The following is an 18911-nucleotide window of genomic DNA, read 5'->3' on the forward strand; positions in this document are numbered from 1 at the left end:
TGGGCTAGTTAAATGGGTAGAAGTTTCTACACATTTGTTTTAAGAGCACATGACTTGCACATGCTTGTGTTAGCTTCTCTTGAAGCTAAAAAGGAATTTTTTGGCTGGGAGCAAAAAATAGAGTAGAGAAAGCAGAGAGAGAGAGAGAGAGCCGTGAGCAGCGAAAAGGAGAAAAAGAGAAAGGGTTTGGTGTTGTGTGTGCTAGAGTTCAAAGGAAAGGGAAAAGCGTGGGAGTGCACTGTGTGTGTTTGTGCTGTGACGATGCCAAGGAGAAGATCAAGGCAGCCACTTTCCTCTCTTTGTTCAAGCAATTTGCAGCAGCCTTTGTGTTCCTTTGTGGGCTGATTTGCTTGGGTTGGTGCCCTCTGTTTCAGCTGTGTTGGAGAGTTTTGGGTAAGATATTTCCACTTTGGTTATAGTTTTTGGATAGGGTGCTTGTGAGATCCTTGTATCCATTTGTAAACCTTGGTGAAAATTCCTCTCTCTTCTGTGGAGTTCTGTGGAGTAGACATTGAGGCCGAACCAAGTAAAATTGGTTGTGTTCTCTTTGTGCATTTGTTTATTGCGTGTTTAATTTTTCCGATTACGCTTCCATTGGGATTGATTTAGGGGGGAAAAAATTCCAACACACACTGCCCTACACGAGTGATTCATCTTTGAGTAAGAAACTGTAAGAAGTTCATCCCAGTATACACATATACTTACCAGTAACTAGGTTTCGGCAACGTCTTCATGCCAAGAAGGTTATGCACTGTCTTTCCATTGCTCCTTCAATTGCATGAAGCGTTGTGTTTTCCTTCTACTACCCAAGGCAATAAGTCAATTCTTGCTGCTAAATGACTTCCTACTGTTGATTTGCAATTTCATTTGAAAAATCTTTTTGTGCCCGATGTGTTTCTGTTATTTATGGCTTTTGATATTATGGTGCTTTTTACGTAATCTTAAGAGGTGTATTGGAGCTTATATTTATTCTCGACGTCATTCCAGACGCGACAAGAATTGGCTGCAAGAAGATTGAAACCAGGTGGATATTAGGCAATGGGGGAAAGGGAAAAGAGCATTGTAAGTTTTTATGCGGTCGGGGGACTTATTGCCTCAGGTTCTTCTGAGCGGAAGGAAAATGCATAGCTTCATAAAATTAGGAAGAAAAACAGAAGTATTTCCAAACGATTACCAACATGGAGAACAATAGTAGTAAAATTTACAAATTGACGTGCTTCATCGTTTCTTTCTATTCCAAATAACACAGATTCCTCTTTATTTCTTATTTCTTAATCGGATATTCACAAATATGCTAGTAGGAATCATCTCAAAACACTTTTCCCAAAGGAGCCGAGCGCCCAAGAAGTTCGAGTGCTTGGACAAGAGTCTTTCTGAACCTCACAACATTAATTTTAAAATTCTGCTCTTCAAGGTACACAGCCCTACCAACCCTATACCCTTTCGCTTCTATCGATGCCGGATCAGTAATGATAGGGTGGTTTTTTCCGTAAAGAGATGTGAGAGAGCTTTCCTCCGGTTCGATTTTGTACTCTATGTATTTCAAACCCATCTCTCTAGCCGGCCCACCAAAGTAGGCTGTTGAGACCCATTCTAGGTTCAGCCCCACCACTTGCACCATGACAGCCCCTTGGGGTATGAAGACTTCATTGGTAAGCCCAGCACCGTGTGCCCCAACCAGTACGTTGCACGAGTTCATTACCTCTGCAAATTTGTGTACATCGACCATCGTATCAGGCTTTGCAATGACAACGTTGAAGCCCAATGTCTTCATCATGGTCACCATTTGATCTTCGTTCAGAAACATTCTTGTTTTTGAACGCGATATAAGTACTAACACCGGCTTTTCCATTTGTGACAAATCTCGTTTCTTTAGATTGAAAGAATCTCTGAGAAATTGCGTGAAATCAAGCATAGAGTAACCTTCGGGGATATAATCAGTGGGTTTTACAGCAATATTGTCATGGTAGTGAAGACCGACGACTGCTCCTGGAAAGCAATGCACGCTTTCATTTGCTGCTGGATTGATAACTTCATAGATAGACAAACGGGACAGGACTTTGCTATATTTAGCAACAAATGGAGGTCTGAAATCAGCCACAACAAAGCGTAGGCGAGATTGAAAGTGGCGAGTAGTGAGGAACAAAGGAATGATAACCTCGTTGAACTCATGGAATATGTTTCCAGTGAAGCCGCCGGATGAGAAGACTACCGCTGGGACATTATGGGTATAATGACAAGCTGGAGGGGGGGCGATGTTTCCCTGAAGAATCTGAACTGGTGAAACATATTCCATGGCTGTCTTATCTTCCCTCCTCGGATATGGACTAATCGTGTGATTTGCTTGGTTCGTCATAGCTTGACTGAATGGTGCATAAACCTTCATTGTACGTGTATCGATCCTTACTGGTCTATTGGACACACAAACATTAGTGTGAACATCAGAATGGCAAGCAAATCCGGTCGCTTCCAGTTGCGTTTGACTTTGTCCTATATCGATGCATGCAATTCCATTGCAGAGAAAAATTAGAGATAAGTGTAAATCTCATATTTCTATTAGTTGAATTGATGTTTGGAATCAATTTTGAGAGACTGGTAACGAAAGAAAATCTTAACTTCTGATATGATTGCCTGATTAGTGAGCGAATGAGAAGGATCATCTGATTAGAGTTTTTTTTTCCTCTGTTAGCTATTATTATAGACTTTATTTATTTTTGGTAGTGAAGTAGAAGAAGAAGAAGAAACCTGTCACTAGTCTTTTAAAGAGGGAATCCGGTTGCTCTTGATCTTCTATGTGACTCCCGCCCCGATCTATTCTTTGTTTCTTCCCTACCATTTGTTGATCTTCTATGGGACTCCTGCCCCAATTTGTTCTCTGTTTCATCCCTACGATTTCTTGCTCTTCTATGCGACTCCCGCTCCAATTTTTTGTTCTCTGTTTCTTCCCTACTGTTTCTTGATCTTCTATGCCATTCCTTACTGTTTCTTGATCTTCTATGCCACTCCTGCGCCAATTTGTTCTCTGTTCCTTCCGTACCGTTTCTTGATCTTCTATGCCACTCCCGCTCCAATTTGCTCTCTGTTCCTTCCCTACCGTTTCTTGATCTTCTATGCCACTCCCGCGCCAATTGGTTTTCTGTTCCTTCCCAACCGTTTCTTGATCGTTTATGCCACTCCCGTGCCAATTTGTTCTCTGTTTCTTCCCTACTATTTCCAAACAATGAAATCAACCAAGTCAATGGTGAGTGAGAAGTTGTTTTTACAAAACATCGATTACGGAAAACCTTGCAAATTCATCGAATTCGAGAAACATAATTACGTACATTGATCTGATGGAACTACTACATCTGGTCTCAAATCGACAGTGTAAAGCACCAAGGAGACAAGAAACAAGAAAAATGGAAATGCCCGTAAAATCAGTCTTCTTGGCACCTTCTCCATCTTGAAACAATCTGAAAACCTGCTCAAAGTTTTTGCATTAACTTACACATGACATGATTAACAATGGGAGGTGCTCAATGTAAGAGTCAAGTAGACGTTGGCTTGTCAATTTCGTCAATTAGGCGTTGCATTTTCTTTTTTATTCTGGTCATCGTTTACCTACAGTTGTCTTTCACTCCTCTCTCTTTCTTTCCCCTCCTTTGATTAGTTTAACCCATTAAACAACTCGATCGAGCTGAAGAATTGCATCTACACATATTTTTATCAGCACAAAGAATTTATAAATCTTTGAAAATGATTACAGAGATTCAACGGATCTTTGCACAACAGCATACGCCACCCTAGAACCAAAGCTGAAGGAAGTCAAGGAGCCAACCAACACCACAGCGAAAAACAAAAATGAACACCCTGCCTCTGAAACAACCTACAACCAAAACAAACTAAGGAAAAAGAAAAAAACCTAGGCTACCCTATATATAAAAGTGCCTAAAACCCCAAGGTACCCTATGAAAGTGTCTAAACTACTAAAATCATATAATAGAAAAATGCATCCTAAAACCCTATGAAAGTGCCTAAACATGTTTTGGCCTTATGGCTAAAAAACTCAAAAAGTTGAAAGACCTCCACTGAAAACTATTTTGCTGACGGCCTTTTCCTAAATGAAAACTATTTCACCGTCCTTATGGCTAATTTTCCCAACTTTCATTTTAAATGTCTCAAGAGCTTTATGTTTCATTCTTTTAGCAATGGGAGTTGAACCTACAAATTTGAAGAGTTTATTACCTGCTGTCTGATTCGACTCGACCAACCCTTAAAGTTGGTAATCCCTCCGTTCCATATTAAGAGTCTCACTCTCTCTCTCTTGCCATTCAAATAAAAAAATCAACTACTTACGTGGATAATTTTTCAAATTTTTTCACACCGTATTAAAAATCTCAACTAGTACTTTAATTTGGTGCAAAAAAATTATATACGGAAGTAGTTGATTTTTTTATTTGAAAAATGGCACGACTTTTCGTTGTGAACACTTAATATGGAACGGAGGGAGTGGCTTTTTTAATCAGGTGCTGATTCGACTCAACCAACCCTTAAAGTTGTTAGCTTTTTTAATCAGGTGGTGATTGGGGATCCCATTGACTTTTGATATTTAATCAGCTTCGTGGCAGCTCATCCCTCAGAGATTCAATTTTCTGGCAATTGATTCCATATGTATAGCGGGGATCAGATTTTTTGAGGAATGTTTTTAGAATATTGTGAAGAACCCTAGAAAACTGAATTTAAAAAGGTGGGGGGGGAGAACTTTGCAAGGGTGGGTAGCATCTTTTGCACTCTTGGATTTCCCATTGGGCTTTTGGCAGCATAAGTTGACTAATATCAAAGACATATCGGGCAAGTGGCTACGGTGCACACCTAGCGTACGACATGCACCCGTAATATTTACGACTGAGAGGCGTAACCATTAGGCGTAACATTTTACCAAATGAGCGTTACAGTGCTCACCGTATGCACCCTTAACCATTGAGAGACATAACATTTACCACTTGGAGGCTTAATATTTGTCCAAACTAGATATAAAATAGACGTAATATTTACCAAATGTCCGATTCGCGTTACACATGGACTGATACTCCCTATATCCGTTACTCGCGACCGCAACCGTTACACCGACCGATACTGCGATTTAAAACCATGATTTGTATTCATATTTGTGCATACCATTTTTTCTTTTAAGAAGAGAGAATACAACTCTTCCTCCTCTGTTCCTGCACCAAGACAAAACCGTACCAGCTTCATGATTCATGAATTCATCAGCTAGGACATTGGGCCGCGCCACTTCCAAGTTAGTGTTCCTAGCATGCCCTGGAATCGGCAGCTGCTCTCTCCCTCTGCTAAGTGCTAGCACTCATAATTCAGCAGCATCGCTGCCCGCCACAGGGTCTATATCTGGCACAATGCTGCTACTCTTGATGAGAAGGTAGTCGATATAGAAATTAGAAACCGTCATGTGCACATGTTCTGACCAATAACTTGGTTTCGGCAACGTCTTCATGCCAAGAAGCTTATGTAATGTCTTTCCATTGCTCCTTCAATTGTGTGAAGCTTTTGTGTTTTCCTTCTGTTCAAAAGTACCCGACGCAATAAGTCCCCGCTTGCAATCTTCTTGGCTCACTTCTTCTTGCTGAATGACTTCATACTGTTGATTGGCAATTTCATTTGAAAAATCTTTTTGTGGCCTACTTGTGTTTCTGTTATTTATGGCTTTTGATATTAAAATTCACTTATGTTTCTGTTATTTATGGCTTTTGATATTAAAATTCTGCTCTTCAAGGTACACAGCCCTACAACCCCTATACCCTTTCGCTTCTATGGATGCGAGATCGGTAATGATAGGGTGATCAGTAAAAAAAAGGGAGTATATTTCCAAATGAATACCAACACGGAGAACTATATTACAATTTACGAGAAGCAATGATCTCAAAATACTTTTTTCTTCAACCCAAAGGAGCCAGGTGCCCAATAAGTTCAAGTGCTTTGACAAGAGTGTTTCTAAACCTCGAAACATTAATATTAAAATTTTGCTCTCCTAAGTAAATAGCCCTGCCAACTAGCATCCCTCGTGAGGCGCCTATGGATGCTGGATCAGTAATGATAGGGTTATCTCTGCCGTAAAGAGAGATGAGAGAGCTTTCCTCTGCTTCAATTTTGTACTCTAAGTAATTCAAACCCATTTCTGTAGCTGGCTTGCCGTAGTAGTGTGTTGAGGCCCATTCTAGGTCCAGACCCACCACTTGCACCATGACAGCCTCTTGAGGCAAGAAGATAATGTTTGTAAGCCCAGCTCCATGGGCTGCAACAAGTACGCTGCACGAGTTTACAATCTTTGCGAATTTGCCTATGTTGGCCATCATATCAGGTGTTACGATGACAACTTTGAAGTCCAATTCCTTCATCATGGTCACCATCTGATCTTCGTTCAGAAACATTCTTGATTTTGGACGGGATATAAGTATCAGCACTGGTTTTTCAGCTGGTGACAAATCTCGTATCTTCAGATTGTATGATTCTCTGAGAAACTGCTTGAAATCAAGCATGGAGTAACCTCTAGGGATGGCGGTGGTGTTAATGGCAAGATGATCATGATAGTGAAGCCCGACCACTACTCCAGGAAAGCAATGGACTCCTACACTCGCTGCTGGATTAATAACTGCATAGCTTGACAAATGGGAGAAAATATTCCTATATTTATCAAAGAAAATTGGTTTGAAATCAGTGACAATAAATTGCAGGCGAGATTGGAAGTGGCGACTTGTGAGGAACAAAGGAATGATTAATTCGCTAAAATCATGGAATACGTTCCCTGAGTATCCGCCGGATGAGAAAACTATGGCTGGGACGTTATGTGTGTAATGACAAGATGGAGGAGGCGAGATGTTTCCCTGAAGTATCTGCACTGGTGAAACCGATCTCTTGACCCACTTCTCTTCCTTCTTCGGATATGGATGGATTATGCGATTGGCTTGGGGCATACCTTGACTGAATGGTGCATAAACTTTCATTGTAAGCGTATCGATCCTTACTGGTCTATTAGATGCACAAACATTAGTGTGAAGGTCCGAATGGCAAGCAAATCTGGTGGCTTCCCGTTGATCAGTTTGATTTCCGCCTATATGCGTGCATGCAATTTAATTGGAGAAAAAAATTAGACATGAATATTATCTAAGACTTCAAAGAGTTGAATCCATGTTTTGAAGCAAATTGGGAGAAGGGTGACTATACGTAACCTTCTATCATATGAGTACCAGTGTAAATTAAATAAGTATACGCCAAACGTTATACAGTGTGGTATTAGTGAGCGAACGACAAAGGATTATGTGGTTAGAGGAAATTATTTTTTTCCCTGTAACAATGATTATAGACATTCACTAGTGTAATGAAAATGGGAACAGAAGAGTACAAGAAACCTTGTACTAGTTTTTTCATGAGAAAATGCAGGTTCTCTTGATCTTCTATGCGACTCCGGCCCCAATTCGTTCTCTGTTTCTTCGCTGCCATTTCCAAGCAATGAAATCAACTATAGCCTGTGGTGTAGGAAATAAACTTAATTATGAAGTGCGAGTACTGATGGGGAGCCCCTGCGGGGGACTCCCCTCCACCACCAGTGGAGTGAGATGTGTGTGAGCTGTGAGTGAGTGAGAGTGAGAGTGAGATGTGAGAGTTATGTTTGTGTAATTTGTAATTTGTATTTTGGTTATGATTAACACAAGAGTTGCATGTGAGTTTGATTGTGTGTGAATTATCTCTATACCCACCATCTTCTATGAAACATTGATTTGTAAAAGCTCACGAAATCATCGAATTCAAGAAGAATAGTTACCTTGATTTGATGGAACTACCTGTGATCCGAATTCGCCAAGGTAGAGCAAGGAGAGGAGAAACAAGAAGAAAAATGGACTTGTGCCTAAAACCAGAATTCTTCGCGACTTCTCTACCATCTTCCAATGATCAGATAACCTGCTCATGGGATTTGCGTAATATATACAAGCATGAACAACCATGGAGGTGCTCAAGGTAAGAGTAAAATAGGTTGGATTGTCAATTTTGTTCATTAGACTTTGCCTTTTTCGGGAAAAACTATATATGGTGTCCCCCGTCAAGGTGTCTCATGCCTCTGAATGGATAATGTTATGCCTTTGAGTGGTTATGTTATTTGGGGATACCGTGTCCCCCCGACAAAGGAGGAGACACCATATATAGCATCATCCTTGCCTCTTATCATTATCGTATGAGAGGAATTGATAGCATGTGAGTAGAAATCATACTTCAGACCGAACACCTATGCGGCGATTGGTTACTAGGTGACTATCACTTAGCCAAACCTTTTGGTTTATGAGTCTCGTTTATGGTCTATACTTGTGGAAGAATCCCTATGAAATGATGACATTTTGCGGGAGATACTATATGGACTATGGACCTTGCAAAAGATTGCTCTTCTCTCATTCTTATTCACTTAAACACTATAAAAGGGGAAAAATGGTAAAAACATTATTATGGTAATCTTATTTATGGTTTTATGTACAGTTTTACTATCCTAGAAAAAATAATCAACACTCTAACGAATGTTTTGTTTTTCAACTCAAAATGATTTGTACCTCAAACGTACCATTTTAGTATTTTATTAACATCAACGTAAGTAGGGCTGCAAACGATCCGAGCCGCTCGCGAGCGGCTCGGAGCTCGGCTCGATAACGGCTCGACTCGGCTCGGTTCGAGACAAAAACGAACGAGCTCGAGCTCGAGTCCTAGGCTCGTTTCATAAACGAGCCGAGCTCGAGCTAGTCGAAACTCGGCTCGAATTGGCTCGCGAGCTCGATTATATTATATATATATATATATATATATTTACATATTTATATTTATTTATATATACATTTATATATATTTGTTTCATAAACGAGCCGAACGAGCCGAGCTCAAGCTCCGTAAATACATCTCGAGCCGAGCTCGAGCTCAAGTTCTGCAGCTCGTCACGAGCTCGAGCCGAGCTCGAGCCAACTAAATTTTTGGCGAGCCGAGCTCGAACACTCTAAAACTCGGCTCGGCTCGGCTCGTTTGCAGCCCTAAACGTAAGCATCTACAATAAACTTGGAAGGTAACAGTCAACTTCCCAACGTTAACATGAGGTGGTCCAATTACTTAATTTTTTCTATAACGACTCGGCATTCATCAGTCTAATAAATCGATTGACTTAAAAGCTCTAATTTTACAATTCGCTATCAGATGGTCCAATTACAGTTGAGATAAAGCTCTATATAGCATTCATCAGTGTAGTAGGACATGTTTAAAGACTACAAAATTAATCCTCACTTATGACCATCCTGATCAGCTAGCATCAGCACCATATCAAGTACTAACAAGTAGCAAGCAGCGACCCCAGATCCGATCACCAGGGTGTTAGGACCGTGAGGGACACTATGCACACAAACAACGCAGTGATTTCAGAGAAAAACTCCCTTTGATTATATATTGACACAATATACAATAAAGATGAAAAAACTCTCCGGGAACCACACGTCGGTTCCTCTCTGGGAGGCCACAACTCGGCCCCCCACGCTCGCCTCACCCTCTCCCTCACATTATGTCACACATAAATCTCAAATACGCCTTGGTATTTATAAAGTATTAAGCCTTGACCTCCAAGGCTTCCTACTGCCTTATAATTCCTTTTTCTACTCGGATTAGGAAATACACCAAGAAGGAAACTCTTCCATAGTAATACCGCCAAGTATGGAACTCTTCCAACTTGCCATAGGATTTGATTCTCTAACCAAAATCGAATATAACATAACTACACGCGAATAATTACCAAGCACCCCCTCGATAAATTATCACACGTGGGTGAAGCCCAACAATCACCCCCTCGCCCATGTGGGATGATTTTGCACCCCCTCACCTAGGTGCACCGGAGTGCTCGCATCCTCGCAGGACACGATCCGTGACTCCATCTCTCCTTCTGTCCGGAGCTTCCGTGAACATCTCCCAAACAACCAGTTGCCCGCCGTCTGCAGACTATTCCACACACAATCTGATTTGGTAACCGACACTCCTGTACATCTCAGGTCATGACTCCTCGTACTCCAGTGCCCTTCCTGTGTGTCTCTGCAACTGTTGCTTCACCTGTTCACTGTCACAAAAACTCATACTGCTTGTCTAGTACCAAACATCAGCTCCAGCTGTCTATACTCTCCACAAGCATGTATCAGTTGCCCATCATCATCCTCATGCAGCCCAAATCACAACTACAACTCCTGATGATAGGTCTTCAAACCCGATTGAACCAGACTGCCTCTGATCACTGTTAATCATCTACGCAAACCTTCGCTCTAGTAAGTGCCTGTGTCACTACCAACCCGAGTGTATCCTTGCTCACTAGTTTCGCGCATGTTTGCACTGATCAACCTCCGATCCCTACAAGTCTGCTCCGTCAATCGTCCTTTCCGCCACTTCCAATCGCCTGTGCAACCTCCTCGGGTGACAAAAACGAGGTTCGTGAGCACCTTTTTTTTTTTTTGTTGGAAATCGAACCCGTGGTTTTTCTGGTGGCCCTCTTCTTCAACCCCGCTTTGATACCAATTGTTAGGACCGTGAGGGACACTATGCACACAAACAACGCAGTGATTTCAGAGAAAAACTCCCTTTGATTATATATTGACACAATATACAATAAAGATGAAAAAACTCTCCGGGAACCACACGTCGGTTCCTCTCTGGGAGGCCACAACTCGGCCCCCCACGCTCGCCTCACCCTCTCCCTCACATTATGTCACACATAAATCTCAAATACGCCTTGGTATTTATAAAGTATTAAGCCTTGACCTCCAAGGCTTCCTACTGCCTTATAATTCCTTTTTCTACTCGGATTAGGAAATACACCAAGAAGGAAACTCTTCCATAGTAATACCGCCAAGTATGGAACTCTTCCAACTTGCCATAGGATTTGATTCTCTAACCAAAATCGAATATAACATAACTACACGCGAATAATTACCAAGCACCCCCTCGATAAATTATCACACGTGGGTGAAGCCCAACACAGGGGACCCTATAGTGAGCAAAGTCACTACAGGATTGTAGTGAGTATATCAGCCGTCTATCTCAGCAATTAATGATTTGTATTTAAAACAAATTCTTCCAAGGGAATTGTTTTTTTTTTTAATCCAAACCGTTGAAAACACTTTTGGACAGCTGTAATTGCTCACTACAACCCAGTAGTGACTTTGCTCATTACAGCGTCCTCGGATCTGATCAAGAATGTGTGAGTGTACTTGCGGCCCTTCATTGAGGATAGGTGTACGCACTTAAACACTCTACCAGGAATATATGGTAAAAGATTATGAAATTGTAAGTCTATTATTCATGGTTAAATGTACACTTCAAGTATCCTGGAAAAACAATGAACATTCTACTAATGTTTAAATTTTCAACTCAAATGATTGGTACCTAAAACTACATTATATATTTATATCTTGAAAATCTAACTTACCCCCAAAAAAGAAGTATCTTGAATCTACGAGCTCTTACGTTGGAGTTGTTAGAGCTTTAATATGGCTCTCGGTGTTCATATTTTTCAGGAAAATCCAACAACAAGACAGCAGCGGCTAGGGACCTCCAGCTATGCTACAGGCTGGTGAGCCGACAGGCAGTTCTTTTGGGGAAAATTGTTTCTCATGTTACCTTTGTCCACACATCATCTACTCAGAATATGATTCCTAATTTTCGCCGGCAATGTATTTGAACATGGAGAATAGAACAACATCTCTTGACTGTTATTTGGTCCAAACTCAACTGTTGCCTTCTTGAGAATCTGTGATATTGATCATCATCCAGATTATTTATACAAAAATAGAATTTTAATGCTAGCTGCTGATTCTAAGGATGTGTGAGTCACTGCAACTAGCTCTGTGAGAAGACTGCCCTGGTCTGGGTCCAACTGCTATTTGTAATGGATGTGGCTCATTGTATTTGTATTCATATTTGTGTATACCATTTTTTGTTTTAAGAAGAGAGAACACAACACATCCTCCTCTGTTCCTGCACCGATACTGAACTGTACCAGCTTCGTGATTCATGAATTCATCAGCTAGGGCATTGGGCCTCGCCGCTTCCAAGTTAGTGTTCCGAGCATACCCTGGAATTGGCAGCTGCTCTCTCCCCCTGCTAGCACCTATAATTCAGCTGCATCGCTGCCCGCCACGGGCTCTACATCTGGCACAATGCTGCTACTCTTGATGAGAAGGTAGTCGATATAGAGACTGTCATGTGCACATATTCTTACCAGTAACTTGGTTTTGGCAACCTCTTCAGGCCAAGAAGCTTATATAATGTTTTCCATTACTCCTTCCATTGCATGAGGCTTTGTGTTTTCCTTTTGCTCAAAAGTACCCGAGGCAATAAGTCCCCTGCTTGCAATCTTCTTGGCTCAATTCTTATTGCCTCAGATTCTTCAGAGCTGAAGGAAAATGCATACCTTCATACAATTATGAAGAAAAATAGAAGTATTTCCAAACGAATACCACCATGGAGAACAATAGTAAAATGTACAAATTGACGTGCTCCATCATTTCTTTATCTTCCTAATAGTAACACAGATTCCTCTTATTTCTTAATCGTATATTCACAAATAAACTAGCTAGGAGGAATCATCTCAAAACACTTTTTCTTCAATCCAAAGGAGCCGAGCGCCCAAGAAGTTCAAGTGCTTGGACAAGAGTCTTTCTGAACCTCACAACACTAATATTAAAATTCTGCTCTTCAAGGTACACAGCCCTACCAACCCTATACCCCTTCGCTTCTATGGATGCCGGATCAGTAATGACAGGGTGATTTTTCCCGTAAAGAGAAATGAGAGAGCTTTCCTCCGGTTCGATTTTGTACTCTATGTATTTCAAACCCATCTCCGTAGCGGGCCTGCCATAGTAGGCTGTTGAGGCCCATTCTAGGTTCAGCCCAACCACTTGCACCATGACAGCCCCTTGGGGCATGAAGATTTCATTGGTAAGCCCAGCACCGTGTGCCCCAACCAGTACGTTGCACGAGTTCATTACCTCTGCAAATTTAGGTACATCGACCATCGTATCAGGCTTTGCAATGACAACATTGAATCTCAATGTCTTCATCATAGTCACCATTTGATCTTCGTTCAGAAACATTCTTGTTTTTGGACGAGATATGAGAACTAACACCGGTTTTTCCGTTTGTGACAAATATCGTTTCTTTAGATTGAAAGAATCTCTGAGAAATTGCGTGAAATCAAGCATAGAGTAACCTTCGGGGATATAACCAGTGGTTTTTACAGCAATATTGTCATGGTAGTGAAGACCGACGACTGCTCCTGGAAAGCAATGCATGCTTTCATTTGCTGCTGGATTAATAACTTCATAGCTAGACAAACGGGACAGGACTTTGCTAAATTTAGCAACGAATGGAGGTCTGAAATCGGTGACAACAAAGTGTAGGCGAGATTGGAAGTGGCGAGTAGTGAGGAACAAAGGAATGATAACCTCGTTGAACTCATGAAATATGTTTCCTGTGAAGCCACCGGATGAGAAGACTACTGCTGGGACGTTATGGGTGTAACGACAAGCTAGAGGGGGGGCGATGTTTCCCTGAAGTATCTGGACTGACGAAACATATTCCATGGCTGTCTTATCTTCCCTCCTAGGATATGGATTAATCGTGTGATTTTCTTGGTTCGTCATAGCTTGACTGAATGGTGCATAAACCTTCATTGTTCGTGTATCAATCCTTACTGGTCTACTGGACACACAAACATTAGTGTGAACGTCAGAATGGCAAGCAAATCCAGTTGCTTTCAGCTGCGTTTGACTTCGTCCTATACCAATGCATGCAATTCCATTGTAGAGAAAAATTAGAGATGAGTGTAATCTCATATTTCTATTAATTGAATTGATGTTTGGAAGCAATATTGAGAGACGGGTGACTAAAGAAAATCTTTTCTGATATGATTGCCTTTGTATATCAAGATTTGGTCAATTCAAATACATGCGACAGTGAGCGAATGAGAAGGATCATCTGATTAGAGGGTTTTTTTTTTAATCATTATAGACTTTCATTGATTTTGGGTAGTGAAGAAGAAGAAACCTGTCACTAGTCTTTGAAAGAGGGAATCTGGGTGCTCTTGATCTTCCATGCGTCTCACACCCCGATTTGTTCTTTGTTTCTTCCCTACCATTTGTTGATCTTCTATGCGACTCCCGCCCCAATTTGTTCTCTGTTTCGTCCCTACAACTTCTTGATCTTCTATGCTACTCCCGCCCCAACTTTTTGTTCTCTGTTTCTTCTCTACCCTTTGTTGATCTTCTATGCCATTCCCGTGCCAATTTGTTCTATGTTCCTTCCCTACCATTTCCTGATCTTCTATGCCAATTCTCTGTTCCTTCCCTACCGTTTCTTGATCTTCTATGCTACTCCCACGCCAATTGGTTCTCTGTTCCTTCCCTACCGCTTCTTGATCTTCTATGCCACTCCCATGCCAATTTGTTCTTTGTTTCTTCCCTACCATTTCCAAGCAATGAAACCAGCTAAGTCAACGTTGAGAGAGAAGTTTTTTTTTTATGAAACAACGATTTAGGAAAAAAGCTTGCAAAGTCATCGAATTCAAGAAACATAATTACGTACATTGATTTGATGGAAATACAACGGATCTCAATTCGACAGTGAAAAGCGCCAAGGAGACGAGGAGCAAGAAACATGGGATGGTGCGTAAAATCAGTCTTCTTGTCACCTTCTCCATCTTCTAACAATCTGAAAAACTGCTCAAAATTTTTGCATTAACTTCAACACATGAATAACCAGTCCATGGAAGTGCTCAATGCAAGAGTCTAGTAGACGTTGGCTTGTCAATTTCGTCAATTAGACTCTTTTTTTTTTTTTTGTTAAGCTTCGTCAATTAGACGTTGCATTTCTTTTTTATTCTGGTCATCGTTTACCTTCAGTTGTCTTTCACTCCTCTCTCTTTTTTCCCCTCCTTCGATTAGTTTAACCCATTAAACAACTCAATAGAGCTGAAGAATTTATATATATATATATATATATATATATATATATATATATATATATATGTATATATTTTATGAGCAAAAACAACTTATAAATCTTTTAAAATGATTACAAAGATTCAACGGATCACAAGTACAAAGGCATACGCCAACCGAGAACCAAACCCGAGAAGGAAGGCAAGGAGCCAACCAAAACACCACGGCGAAAAACAAAACGGAACACCCGCTGAAACTGAAAATAAACACAATTGTGGAGTAATTTTTTGATAATTCCATTCATCGTAGTTGTACAATATATATAGTACAAACATTAACAAGGAAAGAATACAAGATTACATGGAAATATTCTACACTTATGGCATAAAATAAGATTACACAATTAAGGATATTGACCAAATCAAATATTGACTAAATCATATCCTTAATTCTAGCACTCCCCCTCAAGTTGGAGCATGTATATCGCACATGCCTAACTTGTCTAAAGAGTGACTAAAAACACTGCTGGCAACAGCTTTGGTAAGGACATCGGCTAGTTGGTCTGCAGACTTCACAAACGGGAAAGCAATGATTCCGGCTTCAAGTTTTTCTTTAATGAAGTGCCTATCAATTTCCACATGCTTCGTCCGATCGTGTTGGACTGGATTATGAGCAATCTCTATAGCAGAAGTGTTGTCACAATACAGCTTCATTGTCTCCTGAGAGTGAATACCCAAATCCTTAAGCAAGTTCCTCAACCATAGTAACTCACATACTCCAAAAGCCATGCCTCTATATTCAGCTTCTGCACTTGACCTTGCTACCACCTGTTGTTTTTTACTCCTCCAAGTCACAAGGTTGCCCCCTACAAAAGTAAAGTATCCTGATGTAGATTTTCTGTCGTCAGATGAACCAGCCCAATCTGCATCAGTGTAACCTTCTACCTTCAAGTGATTATTCTTGCTGAACAATAACCCTTTACCCGGAGCAGACTTTAAATATCGCAATATGCGTTCCACAGCATCCATGTGAGGTTTACGAGGATCATGCATAAACTGGCTTACTACGCATACTGAATAAGCAATATCTGGCCTAGTATGGGACAAGTAAATTAATTTTCCCACAAGTCTCTGGTATCTTGCTTTATCAGTAGAAGTTGCATGTAAACAATTAAACAACTTGTGATTTTGTTCAATAGGGGTATTTGCATGCTTACATCCAAGCATACCTGTTTCAGTTAACAAGTCAAGAACGTATTTTCGTTGAGACAAGAAAATACCATTCTTTGAGCGGGCTACCTCGATTCCGAGAAAGTATTTTAAATCTCCAAGTTGTTTCATTTCAAACTCTAAGGCCAAGTGTCGTTGTAAGCTCTCAATTTCTTCTTGATCATCTCCTGTCACCACCATGTCATCAACATATATAATCAAAGCAGTAATTTTACCCATTCGATGCTTTAAAAACAACGTATGGTCTGAGTTGCTTTGTTTATATCCGAAGCTCTTCATAGACTTGGTAAATCTACCGAACCAAGCTCTTGGAGACTGTTTTAACCCATACAACGCCTTTTTAAGTTTGCATACCATTGTAATATCTGAGTATTTTTCCACACCTGGAGGGGGATCCATATACACTTCCTCTGTAAGATCTCCATGTAAAAAAGCATTTTTTACATCAAACTGAAGAAGTGGCCAATCTCGGTTCACCGCCAAAGACAGGAGCACTCTAACTGTATTAAGTTTGGCAACAGGTGCAAAAGTTTCCTGATAGTCAACCCCATAAGATTGCGTATATCCTTTCGCAACCAATCGAGCTTTATACCTCTCAATTGTCCCATCTGCTTTATGCTTGACCGCAAAGACCCATCTACATCCCACCGTCTTTTTTCCTTTCGGTAGAGTCACAAGCTCCCAAGTATCATTTTTCTCAAGCGCTGCCATTTCTTCTGCCATGGCTTGAGTCCATCTATCATCTGCTAGAGCCTCCTGCATTTTACTAGGAATAGGAACAGATGATAACTGTAGCACATAAGACGCATATGACTTGGACAGTTTTTGACAAGACACATAATTACTAATGGGGTATCTAACGTTGGATTTAGGATCAGGCTCATATTTAACAGGTGGTACACCACGATTAGAACGAGGCGGAAGACGATATTGAGACACTTGAGATTCAGAAAAAAGATCATCACTACCAGTGGAGTTAGGGTTAGTGGATACCTCTAGAGGAATCTCAGAAGAAGACTGGCTCAGTGGTTGTGTTGAATTGTTGGGAGGCATTGTACTATCATGAAGAGCATTATCTTCAGTATGAGACGTCTCTGGTTCAACAACCGATAACTCTTCCCTTTCATCTGAAAATTCACCCTGTCCTGAAGAATCTCCGGACGAAGAAATATTTTCTGAGGTAAAAAATGCTTCCAGTTCTGCATAATTTATCACTTCGTCTGAATTCTCCCCTGGAAATGGTAAATTAGGAATTGGCGCCCTGTAAAAAAGTTCGGTCTCGTGGAAGGTAATATCCATGGAAACATAAAGCCTTCGAGTTTTTGGATCAAAACACTTGTAGCCTTTTTTATTGTTCCCATATCCCACAAAAACACACTTCAAAGCACGAGATTCAAGCTTAGTCCGTTGGCGCGGATGCAAATGAACATAAACCACACACCCAAAAATTCGTGGAGCCAGAAGTACTACCGGTGGGTGAGTGCAATGGTCAGAAAGGGCATCCAATGGTCTTCGAAAATTAAGAACACTGGATGGCGTACGGTTCATTAAATAGACCGCCGAATTCAAAGCTTCACCCCACAAGTAAATAGGAACATGACCCCCAATTAAAAGAGACCGAGTAATTTCCAATAAATGTCGATTTTTTCGCTCTGCGACACCATTTTGTTGAGGAGAATCTGTGCAAGATGTTTGGTGAATAATCCCTTCAGAGTGCATAAATTCCATCAATTCTTTCTTTTCGTACTCACCACCATTATCAGAACGAAAGACTTTTATTGGAACACCAAACTGAGAAGTTATCATTTGATGGAACATGCGAAAAATTGAACAAACATCATTCTTGTGTTTCATTTGATAAACCCAAGTCATGCGAGTGCAATCATCAACAAAAGTTATAAACCACCTCATCCCATTAAGAGTAGAAATTGGGGCCGGTCCCCAAACATCTGAATGAACTAATGAAAAAGGTAAATCTGTTTTATGATCACTCAAATGAAATTTAGTACGATGGCTTTTTGCTTTCACACAAGTTTCGCAAACAAAATCTGAAAGATTACATGCATGAAACAAGGATGGAAATAATTTCCTAAGATAGCCAAAGGAAGGATGTCCCAATCTCCTATGCCATAACCAAATTTCCTCCTTTTTTTTATTCATCGAATCTCCATTTACCACAAGAGCGTGCCCTTTTTTATCGGATTGTTGGAATCCATCTTCAAGATAGTACAATCCGCCCATTTGTCTACCACTGCCAATCTTCTCCCGAGTATGGATGTTCTGAAAGACACAGTGAGTAGGAAAAAATAGAGCAACACAATCATGAGATTTGGCTAATTGATTCACAGAGAAAATATTACAATTTAACGACGGCACAAATAAGACATCATGGATTTTTAACGTGGAAGATAATGGAACTGTACCAACTCCAATAACCGGAGATGATACATCATTAGCAGTGGTGATAGTGGCTTTGGAACATTTAGGAGATAAATGACTAAACTTATAACGATCACAAGTCATATGGTCTGTTGCGCCAGAGTCAATTATCCAATTACTATTTCCAGTAAAAGACATACCAGACTTAGCAGTGAATGCAAGGGTTGTGGCTAGATTTGCTTTTGGATCAGAGTTCGCCTCCTTATGAGATGCCTTCTTACCCTTTGGATGCCATTCTGGACACCCATGA

At 40.6% G+C, this 18911-nt stretch overlaps 3 protein-coding genes across 3 annotated transcripts; all 3 read right to left on the reverse strand.

The window, feature by feature from the left end:
* Positions 1-1179: 1179 nt before the first annotated feature.
* Positions 1180-3487, reverse strand: LOC131330276 (alpha-1,3-arabinosyltransferase XAT3-like). Its single transcript, XM_058363809.1, has 3 exons — positions 3324-3487; positions 2746-3207; positions 1180-2490 (listed from the first exon to the last, which is right to left on the reverse strand). Exons 1-3 carry the CDS (start codon positions 3439-3441, stop codon positions 1310-1312), a joined length of 1761 nt encoding a protein of 586 aa, XP_058219792.1. The 5' UTR covers positions 3442-3487; the 3' UTR covers positions 1180-1309.
* Positions 3488-5344: 1857 nt separating this feature from the next.
* Positions 5345-8066, reverse strand: LOC131328760 (beta-1,2-xylosyltransferase XYXT1-like). The gene is made up of 6 exons (XM_058361660.1): positions 7817-8066; positions 7404-7487; positions 5939-7105; positions 5775-5886; positions 5572-5687; positions 5345-5457 (listed from the first exon to the last, which is right to left on the reverse strand). Exons 1-6 carry the CDS (start codon positions 8046-8048, stop codon positions 5345-5347), a joined length of 1824 nt encoding a protein of 607 aa, XP_058217643.1. The 5' UTR covers positions 8049-8066.
* A 4469-nt stretch (positions 8067-12535) lies between these two features.
* On the reverse strand, positions 12536-14974 carry LOC131330277 (xylan glycosyltransferase MUCI21-like). The gene is made up of 3 exons (XM_058363810.1): positions 14638-14974; positions 14101-14514; positions 12536-13831 (listed from the first exon to the last, which is right to left on the reverse strand). The coding sequence occupies exons 1-3, from the start codon at positions 14750-14752 to the stop codon at positions 12660-12662; spliced, it is 1701 nt and encodes a 566-aa protein (XP_058219793.1). The 5' UTR covers positions 14753-14974; the 3' UTR covers positions 12536-12659.
* Between the last annotated feature and the right edge of the window lie 3937 nt (positions 14975-18911).

This window comes from Rhododendron vialii, chromosome 6a, assembly GCF_030253575.1.
Source record: "Rhododendron vialii isolate Sample 1 chromosome 6a, ASM3025357v1".
NCBI lineage: Eukaryota > Viridiplantae > Streptophyta > Magnoliopsida > Ericales > Ericaceae > Rhododendron > Rhododendron vialii.

Bases quoted from the DNA above. Each gene is read 5' to 3' on its own strand.
- LOC131330276 (XM_058363809.1), bottom strand. From the start codon at position 3,441: ATGGAGAAGGTGCCAAGAAGACTGATTTTACGGGCATTTCCATTTTTC. The intron at 3,208-3,323 runs GTACGTAATTAT...GTTTGGAAATAG, and splicing joins AGTAGTTCCATCAGATCAAT to TAGGGAAGAAACAGAGAACA. The intron at 2,491-2,745 runs GTTTCTTCTTCT...GCATCGATATAG, and splicing joins CTTTAAAAGACTAGTGACAG to GACAAAGTCAAACGCAACTG.
- LOC131328760 (XM_058361660.1), bottom strand. From the start codon at position 8,048: ATGAACAAAATTGACAATCCAACCTATTTTACTCTTACCTTGAGCACC. The intron at 7,106-7,403 runs GTTTCTTGTACT...GCACGCATATAG, and splicing joins CATGAAAAAACTAGTACAAG to GCGGAAATCAAACTGATCAA. The intron at 5,458-5,571 runs GTACTTTTGAAC...GTTATTGGTCAG, and splicing joins GCGGGGACTTATTGCGTCGG to AACATGTGCACATGACGGTT.
- LOC131330277 (XM_058363810.1), bottom strand. From the start codon at position 14,752: ATGGAGAAGGTGACAAGAAGACTGATTTTACGCACCATCCCATGTTTC. The intron at 14,515-14,637 runs GTACGTAATTAT...TGGAAATGGTAG, and splicing joins TGTATTTCCATCAAATCAAT to GGAAGAAACAAAGAACAAAT. The intron at 13,832-14,100 runs GTTTCTTCTTCT...GCATTGGTATAG, and splicing joins CTTTCAAAGACTAGTGACAG to GACGAAGTCAAACGCAGCTG.